Raw genomic sequence first — 13839 nt, forward strand, 5'->3', positions numbered from 1 at the left:
TTCTGGTGAGCACACACGCCCTACAGCAAAAACTTCTCCAAAACAAAAAGAACCTTTGGGAGTGCTAAATCTGTCTCTATTGCTAATTGAAAAAAGAAAGAAAAAAAGAAACATAAAAAAAAATCAGATAAAGGCCAGCAAATGGCATGGTGGTTAAGGAGCTGGACTTCCATATATTCAACCATGGTTTGAGTCCCAGACCTGGCAGCTTTCTCACTTTTCCCCCACTTTCTTGCTTGTTCTCTGGGGAGTGCCTGTGCCCTATAGCAGACTGGAAGAAAAAAATGATAATAAATAAAATCATATATTTTGGGGGGATATGGGCATGCACCTGGTATATATAAGTCACCCCAAGAACTCAATCCTATTCCTTCTATGGCTTCTAGCATTGCACTATGACTGAATCACTGAGTCTGGACCTGAAAGACTCCTATATCTATGATTATTAGTAGATATTTTCCAAAATGCAGAGTAAACACAGTTTTTAGTGGTGAAGTACTATAAGGTTTAAAACAAACAAAATAGGGCCCAGCAAGTGGCATGGTGGTTAAGGCACTGGACTCCCATATGGTTTAAGTCCTGGACCAGGCATCCTGAAAATCATGCTGGGCATGTATGCATGCATACCCAAAATCCCAGGAGGAGGAAGGAAAAGAAAGTAAAGCGTGGCCATCCCCCTGGGGCCAGGGAGAGGACTTCTCAGTTTCCCTCTCTCTGTTTCTCTCTCTCTATCTGTGTCTTTGGTAAGCATACTCACCCTACGGCAAAAAAAAAAAAAAAAATTAAAAATAAAAAACAAGTAGACTAATCGATGGCCATAGAGGTCAGAATACTTGGTTAAATTTGTGAGAATATCAACTAATTAGAAACATCAGAAAGGTTTTCCTGGACGGTTAATATTTTATATATTGAACTAAATGATATTTATATGGGTGTGTTCACTCTGCAAATCATCACTGAGTTACACACTAAAGTTTATACACTTTACTATTATGTTACATTCCATAAAACTATCTGTTCAAAATGTTAACAGTATTTTTCATGAAACTTAATAGACTATACAGAAAATTATTTTAAGAGCCAGGTGTCAACAAAGCCAAAACACTTTAAAAAACTATAAAGACATAGGAATAGATCTACCAAATATAAAAGTTATTATGAAGCTGTATTAAGATGATATAATATTTTATAGGAATACAGTGAATACAGAACTCAGAAAAGAACTCACAAATATACTGAACTAGAATACATGGAGCAAGCCTAGCACTACCAAAAAAAAAAAAAAAAAAAAACCAAAACCAGAAGGATTATTTACTATTTATTGGTTATAATTTAAATTTAAAAGTAATAATAAACATGTACCCTTACCTTATACACACACACACACACACACACATTTTAAATCAATTGTGACTACAAATTAAAAAAGCAAAGCTTTAAAACTTTTTATCAGAAAAAAGTGGTGCAAATCTTTGTCTTTGCATTAGAAATTCTCTCTTTTATATTTTTATTTTGAGATTTTTGCCATAGGTCACATGTCTTTACCAGGGAAAGACAGAGAGAGTGAGAGGCAAAGTGAGAAATCCTCTTCCAAGGAAGAGAGAAGAGGATAGCCACACAGAAATCCCTTTTCCTTCATTCACCTCCTGGGATTTGGGCATGAAGGCACATGAGCCCAGCGTGATTTTCAAGCCACCAGGTCTAGGACTGAAACAGTAATCAGCCATGTGGGAGTTCAGCACCTTAACCACTATGCCACTTGCTGGCCCCTAGAAAAGATTTCTTAAATGAGATATGAAAACACTAACTATAAAATATTAAACCATCTAAGTTAAAATGAAGGATTAATTTAAGTTCTATTCGACATATATTTTTTTTGTTTTTATTTTATTTTATATTTATTTATTTATTTTTAGGTTCTTGACATAAGGAGCATGAGCTAACCAGAGAGACCATCAGAGGGAAAGTGAGAAACCATCTTCCCAGGAAGGATGGCCATGCCGCAATCCTTTCTCCTCCATTCTCCTTCTGAGATGTGGGCATGCGTGCACAAGCACCTGGTGTGATTTTCAAACTATCTGATCTAGGACTCAAACTGCAGTTGGCCTGTGGGCGCCCATTACCTTAACCACTATGCCACCTGATGTCCCCTCCTTAAAGAATATTAAAAGGCAAGCTATAACCTGAGGTAAGATATTTGCCAGATGCTAACTTAACTAAGAATTAGTTTTAAGAACATGTAACTTACAATTCAATAAGAAAAAGATTCAATAGAAGAACAAAGACATAAATCATTCAAAGGGGGACATGCTCTGGCTAGTAATCATTTAAAGATATGCTCTATCAGTGATATGCACATTGAGACTAAAATTACTATTTTACATTCATTTAGTTGGCAACAAATCAAAGAAATTGATAATACTAAGTGTTGAGAAAAACATGAATCAACCATATCATTTACACATTGTCGGTGAGCGTAAAATTGATAAAACCACTTGGAAAAATTAAGTTATCAGTATTTTAAAACAGTAGTATTATCAAACCCTACAGAGGTCAGGATTTCCTTTTCTAGATACATAATCCACAAAAATGCCATGTACATTTATACCAAGAACCATGTACAAAAATGTCAACTTCAACATTATTTGTAATAGCAAAACACTGAATAACTAAAGTGTCCATCTAGACATGCATATACAAGTAGTTATAGTAGTTATAGTCATACTTTTTTTCTTTTTTTGCCATAGAGTTTGCATACTTGCTAGAGAACAACAGAGAAAGACAATAAGAGGGAAGGTGAGAAATCACCCCCACATCCCAGGTGGATGACCACGCCACAATCCCTCCTCCTCTATTCTCCTCTTGGAATTTTGGGCATATGCACACATGTATTCAGCGTGATTTTTCAAGCCACTGGGACTCTAACCATCATCAGCCTTGTGGGAGTCCAGTGCCTTAATCCCTATGCCACCTGCTGGCTCCAAATATTCATACTTTTTATGTAACTATTTTTAAACAGTAAAAATAAGTAAATAGCTATTCCAAATAACATAGATGAATGTTAATGACATATGGTGAGTCAAAATTGACAAACTCCATGCAACAAAATGTTATGATTTCAACTTTACAAATGACGTAGCTAAACAATATACCGTTTCCTTATAAACATGTATGAGATAAAACTTAAACAATCAAAATGATATAGAGTTAATGGTTACCTCTGGTGAGAAAATCAAGGTAAGGAAGGAATATAAGGTGTAAGTCATTAGTAATGTTCTAGTCCTTACATGAGTCAAACTAGTAAGCGTGCTTATTATAATAAACAAACTAATTACCTTAAATTAAACAGCAGATGCATATAATACAATAGTGTGTCATTACACACATTTTATGATTCATTTAATTCTGCCCACTCTGATACTGAAAAACTACAATATAGTATAAATTTTAAAACTGTTGTTTTAAGATTGATTTATTAGTAAGACAAAAATGTGCTAGGTTAAAAAATTACTGTTGAAGGGAATCAGCTTTAGTGTAATGGCTGTCACTGGACTCCCATGTAGTTGACCGCAATTCGAATCCTGGACCCAGCAGTTTAAACTCATGCCGGGTGCATGTGCGTGTGTGCCCAAGATCCCAAGGAGAATGGAGGAGAAGGGACTGCAGTGTGGCTGTCTCCCCTGGGGAATGATTTCTTGTTTTCTGTCTCTCTGTCTCTGTCTTTCTGGAGAGTGCATGTGCCCTATAGCAAAAAAAGCCTCTCAAAAAAAAAAAAATTTCTGTTGAAGAATCATTAGTAGGGTTTATTCTATTTTCTGAATTAAAGTAGTAAATTCTAAAACTTCGAAAAATGCTAAGAGTACCTAAAAACACTTAAATAAATTCATAGAAATACAGTATTTTTTTTTTAAAAAAAAAGATGTTTAGAGCTGTAAGTTACTTTTTTCTTTGTTTTTTGGGTTTTTTTTTTTTTTTTTTTTATATAGGGCACATGAGATCGCCAGAGAGATAGAGAGCTAAAAAGCGAGAAATCATCCCCCTCAATGGCCACACCACAATCCGTTTTCCTCCATTCTCCTCTATTCTCCTCTCAGGATTTTGGGTAGACGTGTATACACTCCTGGCATGAGTTTTAAGCCACCAGGTCCTGGACTTGAACTGAGGTCAACTATGTGAGAGGGAGTCCAGCTACATAACCATTACGCCATCTAATGGTACTGAAAGTTATTTTAAAGATCATCTAAAAGAGGCATCATTGAACATTTTCTATATGCCAAGCATTGTACTTGATATGTACTAGGTCATCAATCACTTAAAACTGTATGAAAGAAATACAATTAATATCAACATTTCATTTATGAGCAAACTTTGTCTAACAGGGTTAAAATATTTATTCAAATTCAAAAACTTCACAAGTAGAGGTATAATGTGAACTCACATCTATTTGATTGTATTGTAGATCCTATATAATTACCTATACATTTATACTACCTCATTTACGAGAGGAATTAGAAAGGTCAAGTAACCTGTCTAAAATCATACAACAAAGTAGTGGTCAAGTCAGGACTTGTAAGTGTTAAGTACCATATACCAGACATTACAGCAAGGACTTTATGAGACTTACAGTTAGATACTCTTTATATTTTACTATCTCATCTAGTTACAAAGTCTAAAAACAGTCATGACCTATTATTGTGCTTCAGTGATGTATCAGCCAAATGATGCATCACAAGCACACGTGTACACCCTGTATTTTTATATGCATTACTATATGAATCTGTACTACAAATAATGTTCATGTCTACAAAGAGTTTTTTAAAATGGCATATAGCAAAATGATCTATATTTATATTCCAATATATTTTTGTTTTAGTCAGTTATAGAATATTATTTAATTTGATGCTGAACTGCATAACATTATGTCCTCACCTGTGCTGAATGGTCTGAAACACTTTCCTGAGATAAAGGATAGTGTGTTCCTTGTGATTCCTGAAGCTTTTCTTTTAATTTAGCATTTTCTTGTTCTTTTTGAAATAGTTGATCTTGAAGGTTAATAACACTTTGCCGAAGCATAGCTTCATTTGATTTTGTAGTTTCAAAACAATTATGCAACTCATTGTAAAGCTGTTTCAAAAAATAATGCATAACATATTAATCATCAATAAAATAATTATGAGTCTAATTATTTATATATATATATATAGAGAGAGAGAGAGAAAGACTATACATGACATAGTCTTTGACCTCAGATTATTTCAATAACTTAAGAGAGAAACAAGATATAAACATAAGAGGGGACCAGTAGACGACATAGCAATAGTGTTGTTGGACTCATATGGCCGACCACAATTCAAATCCCGGACTTGGTAGCTTGAGACTCATGCCAGGTACGTGTCTGTGTGTGCCTAAGAGGAGAATGGAGGAGCAGAGATTGGAGGTGATTTCTTACCTTCTCTCTGTGTCTCTGTTTCTCTTTCTCTCTCTTGGCAAGCTCATGTGTTCTAAAGCAAAAACCTCAATATTTTTTTTTTTAAACTGTAAAGCCCAACCACAGTGGCACAAGCAGTAGGATATCACTGCATGGTGGCATAAGCTACATGGAAGGCCTAGGTTCAGTTTCCAGCCCAGTCTAAACAGCTGGCATGTACCTGAGGTCCTAGCTAAATGAGAGGCTAGGAAGAAGGGTCTCAATGAGGCAAGACTCTGTCAAAAACTAACCCCCCATAAAAAGTAATTAGTTAATTAATTTTTAAAAACTGAGACAGCATATGGTATATAAATGGTGTCATACAGAGAGTTAATACATGGATAGCAATGGATTTCAATCAGTACTCATAAATTTCCTTGGTGGTGATGAAAATCCTAACTAATGATTATGATTTAGTAAGGTATAATTCAATACTTTAGTAAGGTATAATCAATTACATACTAAATAGGTATGAATATCTGCTGCTGATACTAGGAAAGTAACCCAAGAACGAAGATCATTTTTAAAAAAATAAAGTCTATTAGTGAGATAGCGAAAACATATAATGAAAGCAAAACCCCCAAGTGGAAAAATCTCAAAATTACGTAGGTGACACAGTACATTTTTAGGTTTGCTTATCCAATAAAAGATAAGAAGTATCTTCTATTGGTTGGCCTTGCCTCATGGGAAGAAACTAGCAATCACACAATTTTAAGGATACTGCCTATGAGGAGGAAAAAAAGTGAAGAGATGAAGAGTCATCAACACAGACAAATTCCAGGGGGCAGGGAGGGAAAACAAAGTTATTAATAAGATGCAGATTTTCAAGTCATTTTTGTTCAGAAACAAAAGCATAGTGGACAATGCCACCATCCAAAACAAAATGGTGGAGCTGCTTTAGCTGATGGGGAGAAGACAGGTTCTATCCTCCTGTTTGTTATCATTCATGTACTAACAGAAACATACAAGAAACAATACAGACTCTTCAATGTACATGTCTAAAGTGTATATAATAAAGTTATTTATTTCATGCTGATCATAGATATTGTATTTTCATAATACTTCAAGACTAAAGAAAAAAAATACTCAAAATCTTAGGGATAGTAAGAATTGTACTATTTAACCTCTCTAAATCTTATCTTCCTTGACCATTATAACATCACTCTCATGGAGGTGATCTACATATAAACTAAATTATATAGATAAATAATTTAGCACAGTACATAAAACATATAAAGAACTCAATAATGGAGGGGTTTTTTCCCAATTACTCTCCATAATTATTGCTGCTGAGTCAGTTAGCTGGGTAAGTCTTCTTGGAAGACTCCTGAAACAACTGTAAAGTAAAACGACTATTAAAAAGAAGCACACAGAATAAAGAGGGTAAAAAAAAAATCCTTGGGAAATATCAATCCTCAAGACCTCCCTACATTACCTTTACTGTTTGTGCAGACTTGCCTATAAAATACTTTAATTGCCAGAAGGTGCATGTGCTCACCAGAGAGACAAAGAGATGGTGGCAGAAAGAAAGCACCCGCCCCCCCACAATGGGGCATGGTCATACCACAATCCATTCTTTTCCATTTCTCTATCCTGTTGGGATTTGAGGTACACACAGACACAAATATACCTACCTACATACACACACACACACACACACACTATTATTGTGCTTCAGTGATGTATCAGCCAAATGATGCATCACAAGCACACGTGTACACCCTGTATTTTTATATGCATTACTATATGAATCTGTACTACAAATAATGTTCATGTCTACAAAGAGTTTTTTAAAATGGCATATAGCAAAATGATCTATATTTATATTCCAATATATTTTTGTTTTAGTCAGTTATAGAATATTATTTAATTTGATGCTGAACTGCATAACATTATGTCCTCACCTGTGCTGAATGGTCTGAAACACTTTCCTGAGATAAAGGATAGTGTGTTCCTTGTGATTCCTGAAGCTTTTCTTTTAATTTAGCATTTTCTTGTTCTTTTTGAAATAGTTGATCTTGAAGGTTAATAACACTTTGCCGAAGCATAGCTTCATTTGATTTTGTAGTTTCAAAACAAATATGCAACTCATTGTAAAGCTGTTTCAAAAAATAATGCATAACATATTAATCATCAATAAAATAATTATGAGTCTAATTATTTATATATATATATAGAGAGAGAGAGAGAAAGACTATACATGACATAGTCTTTGACCTCAGATTATTTCAATAACTTAAGAGAGAAACAAGATATAAACATAAGAGGGGACCAGTAGACGACATAGCAATAGTGTTGTTGGACTCATATGGCCGACCACAATTCAAATCCCGGACTTGGTAGCTTGAGACTCATGCCAGGTACGTGTCTGTGTGTGCCTAAGAGGAGAATGGAGGAGCAGAGATTGGAGGTGATTTCTTACCTTCTCTCTGTGTCTCTGTTTCTCTTTCTCTCTCTTGGCAAGCTCATGTGTTCTAAAGCAAAAACCTCAATATTTTTTTTTTTAAACTGTAAAGCCCAACCACAGTGGCACAAGCAGTAGGATATCACTGCATGGTGGCATAAGCTACATGGAAGGCCTAGGTTCAGTTTCCAGCCCAGTCTAAACAGCTGGCATGTACCTGAGGTCCTAGCTAAATGAGAGGCTAGGAAGAAGGGTCTCAATGAGGCAAGACTCTGTCAAAAACTAACCCCCCATAAAAAGTAATTAGTTAATTAATTTTTAAAAACTGAGACAGCATATGGTATATAAATGGTGTCATACAGAGAGTTAATACATGGATAGCAATGGATTTCAATCAGTACTCATAAATTTCCTTGGTGGTGATGAAAATCCTAACTAATGATTATGATTTAGTAAGGTATAATTCAATACTTTAGTAAGGTATAATCAATTACATACTAAATAGGTATGAATATCTGCTGCTGATACTAGGAAAGTAACCCAAGAACGAAGATCATTTTTAAAAAAATAAAGTCTATTAGTGAGATAGCGAAAACATATAATGAAAGCAAAACCCCCAAGTGGAAAAATCTCAAAATTACGTAGGTGACACAGTACATTTTTAGGTTTGCTTATCCAATAAAAGATAAGAAGTATCTTCTATTGGTTGGCCTTGCCTCATGGGAAGAAACTAGCAATCACACAATTTTAAGGATACTGCCTATGAGGAGGAAAAAAAGTGAAGAGATGAAGAGTCATCAACACAGACAAATTCCAGGGGGCAGGGAGGGAAAACAAAGTTATTAATAAGATGCAGATTTTCAAGTCATTTTTGTTCAGAAACAAAAGCATAGTGGACAATGCCACCATCCAAAACAAAATGGTGGAGCTGCTTTAGCTGATGGGGAGAAGACAGGTTCTATCCTCCTGTTTGTTATCATTCATGTACTAACAGAAACATACAAGAAACAATACAGACTCTTCAATGTACATGTCTAAAGTGTATATAATAAAGTTATTTATTTCATGCTGATCATAGATATTGTATTTTCATAATACTTCAAGACTAAAGAAAAAAAATACTCAAAATCTTAGGGATAGTAAGAATTGTACTATTTAACCTCTCTAAATCTTATCTTCCTTGACCATTATAACATCACTCTCATGGAGGTGATCTACATATAAACTAAATTATATAGATAAATAATTTAGCACAGTACATAAAACATATAAAGAACTCAATAATGGAGGGGTTTTTTCCCAATTACTCTCCATAATTATTGCTGCTGAGTCAGTTAGCTGGGTAAGTCTTCTTGGAAGACTCCTGAAACAACTGTAAAGTAAAACGACTATTAAAAAGAAGCACACAGAATAAAGAGGGTAAAAAAAAAATCCTTGGGAAATATCAATCCTCAAGACCTCCCTACATTACCTTTACTGTTTGTGCAGACTTGCCTATAAAATACTTTAATTGCCAGAAGGTGCATGTGCTCACCAGAGAGACAAAGAGATGGTGGCAGAAAGAAAGCACCCGCCCCCCCACAATGGGGCATGGTCATACCACAATCCATTCTTTTCCATTTCTCTATCCTGTTGGGATTTGAGGTACACACAGACACAAATATACCTACCTACATACACACAAACACACACACACACACATATATAAATACACACACACACCCAGTGTCTTTTTCGAGTTACCAGGGCCAGGATTCAACTGTGGTTGCCCATGTACCTTCCTGCTCCTCTAATCATCAGACAAATATATTTTTTAAAAATTTATTTATACTCCTTTATTTAGTTTGAAAGTTTCAGGACTTTCTAGTTACAACTTACAGATTTTTAAAATGGAACACGTGCTCAACAAAACAGGATTAACTTATAATATTTCTGTTTTGAGTCTTTTTGGATTATTTTATATATATATATATATATACACACACACACACACACATACACTCACACACACACACATACACACTGGCCCAGACAAATTCTACCAAATTAAATACATGTATCTATATTTTAAATGATTAAACTTTAATAACCATAAGGAAAACTGAAAAAAATTTAATATTACCAAACTGAATCATTCTTCATTTTAAAGTAACCGATATAAAAGGAAGTAATAAAGAAATGCTAAAATGTGAAAAAAATGAATTCTATATGTTCATAAGTTCATACACATAAATTTATACTTTTATGAAAAATAACATACTTTTTGATATGATATACTTTCAGCTGTATGAACATCTTCCTGATTTTTCAGTACTTTTTGTGTGTCCATATTGAGAACCTGAAGCTGTTGGATCAGCTCTGCTTGCTGGGCTGTATGTGCACTGTTCTGTTTGTAAAGATTCTGCAGCTCCTGCAATTCCTTCCTGTGCAAAGCAAGCAATAAATAGAGAAAAACATGAATAAAGATCACCTTGGTTAAATAATTGTGTTCATCCAAAGTTATAGATCAGCTTCCTATTTTTCATCTAGTACTTTTTACTGCAGGCAAACTTATTAATAAAAGAAATAACATAAAGTATTTAATATTTATCACATACATCTAGAAAGTATTGATAAAACTACTATGACTTTCAAAGCCAAATACTTATCAATTTTCTTTTATAGCTAGATAGTAATAAAAATCCTGGATATACAGTCATAGTACCACCTTCTTATTGAAATTAACTTAACACTTCAGTTCCAAGAATTGATAAGCACTGATGCCAACTATAGTTATCAGAGTAGTTTTGAATACAGGGTAAAGGAACCTTTCACTTTATATTATGAAGACTTAGAAAGATAGTAAAAAGAATCCCAAAGGCAAATGAAGTTTTCATATCAAAGTTCCTTAAAAGCACCACTGCCAATTCTAGTTTATAACCTCTGAGGCCTGAGGTGGGATACCTGGGACTCTCATAATTCAGTTTGAAGAAAAGCAACACAAGGGAATACCAATCCTTCTAACCCGCACAGGGTGAAACTGGTAAGGAGGGAGACTAATGAATGGGTAGCGGTAATAAGGGCACTAAGTGTCCGGGAATGTCAGACCTCTAATGTAAAGGCTTTCCAGAGTCCTGTGGTAGTGACATCTGTGTGATACAGATCACATAAAACTGGACATTATTCTATATGTTCAACAGAGATGTAGTTAATCAAACCAGTATACAGTATTAAGTTTTGGAGACTGATTTTTTTTTTTTTTTGAGAGAGAGAGTTTTGCCATAGGGCACGCGAACCCAGAGACATAGAGAGACAGAAAGCAAGAAATCAACCCCCCCCCCCAAGGGGGAATGGCCATGCTGCAATCCCTTCTGCTCCATTCTCATGGTATTCTGGGCGCAGACACACATGCAGTTGGCAGGAGTTTCAAGCTGCTAGTCCAGAACTGGAACCCAGTCAACTATGTGGGAGTCCAACATCGTAACCACTATGCCACCTACTGGCCCCAGAAACGGCATTTTTTAAAATGAAACTTCACCTGTAACTTCAAACTGGTGACTAATTCACTTTAATAAATCTTAAAAGAAAGACAAAGCAAAAGAGATAAGTAGAGAACTGTTTAAGATGAATGAAAATTAATATATGAGAAATGGGTACTGCCTACTAGAGGTTTAAAACATTAATGATGAACCACAACTATAATCCCTGCAAACAAGAAATACATACAAATGCACCAACTTTCTGTAATCATACAAAAAATTGAAATGTACATTAAATAAAAGTCCCAACATGGAGAAGGGAGAAAAGAGAACCAATAATGGCACACTGCTTTCAGAAAACTTAATACTTATGAGAGGAGAAGACTAGTAATAACACAGGCTGAGTATTGCCATTTTCCACTGGCAAAAATTATCAAAGAGACCGCAATTAAGTAGGAAAAATTCCATCAGAGTATAGTCAAGATATAAATTAACCAGGAGGTCAAATAAATGTTACATTTAGAGATGGGATATAATGAAGATAAAAAATACCATCTTTCAATAAATATCATCAGCAAATTTACATAACCTCCAATGTTAGAAGACATTTGCTATTTCTGAATGTGAGGCCATGAATAAGTAGTTGGTTTTCATTTAAGAATCATGTGCACCAAGCTAGCAGGTGACATGGTGGTTGAGGTGCTGGCCTCCCACATGTTCGACCACATGTTCAATAGCCAGACCTGGTGGCTTGCTTTCTCACTTTCTCTCTCTCTTTAGTAGGTGCATGTGCCCTATAGCAAATTAAAAATAACAACAATAATAAATAAAATTGAGTAAATAATTGAAAAAAGAATCATGTGCAACAAAATATATGTAACTTAGACATAAGAAACACATTCAAGAGTAAGGAGATGTTCATACAACTACGAGGCACTTGAGATGAAAAATCAACTAAGGGAAGAGCATATTTTTGTCATTTTACGGGAGCATTCTCAATAAGCAGAATGGAAGCATAATTTTATTTTATTTTCCTAGGGAGTTTTTTTATTTTGTTTTTTAATAGATATTCTTGCTATACGGCATGTGGGCTCACCAGAAAGAGAGAGAGACAGAAAGTGAGAAATCATCCCCCCAGGGGGAATAGCCACATCACAATCCCTTCTCCATTCTCCTCTTGATATTCTGAGCATGCATGCATGCACATGGGACTAGTATGAGTCTTGAGCCACTTAGGTCTGGGACTTAAACCATGGTCAACCATGTGGGAGTCCAGTGCCTTGACCACTATGCTACCTGCTGGCCCCAGAAATATAATTTTACATTATGTAGATTTTTTCTTTGTTCTCCATAGAATACATGGTATGATACATACACTAACACTGCAAATAAAAAACATGGAACTTAAAAGGGCTGGATCCCACATAGACAAACACACGGTTTCATTCTTAGGCCAGGCACATATGCATGCATATCCAAAATCTTGAAGGAGTGAGAGATAGAGAAGGAAATGCGGCATGGCTATGCCCCATAGGGGGTGCTTTCTCTGTCTCTTTCCAGTGAGCTCATGCACCCTTTGTGGGCATGAGGGAGGGGAGGAGGAGGAGTGGTAGTACCTAATGAGCATCAAAGTAGCCAAACAAGGCTTTTTCTGGAGGGAGGGGGCATGATTTTTACTATAGGACACATGAATTTGCTGAAAAGATGGACAGTGAAAAGGCAAGAAGTCACCCCCCCAGGGGGTACAGCCTTGCCCCAGTCCCTTCTCCACTCTTCTCTTGGGATTTTGGACATGCATGCACATGTACCCAGTGTGAGTGTCAAGCTGCCAGATCTGAGACTCAGACCATGATCGGCCATGTGTGAGTCCAGTGCCTTAACCATTACACCACCTGCTGGCCCTAGACGAACAAGGCCAACAAAAGACCACTTGAACCTCCTTGACAGTAATAAAAACCCTGGATGTACAGTCGTAGTGCCACTTTCTTATCAAAATTATCAATAACTTAGCACCTCAGTTCCAAGAACTGATAAGCACTGAAAAGAATGCATTTGTCTAGATTTTATCTCATTTTTTAAAAAAGTATGGGAATCAAGGAGGACGTATTAAAAGACTTAAAATTAAGGAAAATACTTTTTGTGTATATTCAGAAGAAAAATGTACTTCTGAGTAGGAGTTACTAAAAAATGAGAAGTTTAGAGAATGTAAGAAAAAGAAGCCATCATAGGCCCAATTGTGGTGGCACAGGTGGTAGGGTGCTACTAAATGATCCTGGGGCCATACAGAAGGCCTGGGATTGGGTTCTAGGTCAACCAGAACACAGCAGACGTGCCTATGGGTGTACCCATTAGTTCAGATGACTAGAAAGCTGGAAGGAGAATTATGGCATGGCAAGAACCTATCAAGGCTAAATCTTAAACGAAAGAAGAATTAAAGGAAGTAAGACATTACTAAACTTCCCTTTATCCTTTTCTCTATCTCTCTTTCCACTCTGCTCCTCCAACATGAA

At 35.7% G+C, this 13839-nt stretch overlaps 1 protein-coding gene across 1 annotated transcript in view; it reads right to left on the bottom strand.

Annotated features, from left to right (window-relative positions):
• Positions 1-13839, bottom strand: part of CNTLN (centlein) — a 312203-nt gene that overhangs the window by 190162 nt on the left and 108202 nt on the right. Inside the window, exons 9-10 of the mRNA XM_006171187.1 lie at positions 10132-10294; positions 7372-7566 (exon numbers count right to left, since the gene is read on the bottom strand). Of these exons, the coding sequence (XP_006171249.1) occupies positions 7372-7566; positions 10132-10294 (358 nt within the window). The remainder of the gene's footprint in view (positions 1-7371; positions 7567-10131; positions 10295-13839) is intronic.

This window comes from Tupaia chinensis, unplaced genomic scaffold, assembly GCF_000334495.1.
Source record: "Tupaia chinensis unplaced genomic scaffold, TupChi_1.0 Scaffold149424_1, whole genome shotgun sequence".
Taxonomy (NCBI): domain Eukaryota; kingdom Metazoa; phylum Chordata; class Mammalia; order Scandentia; family Tupaiidae; genus Tupaia; species Tupaia belangeri.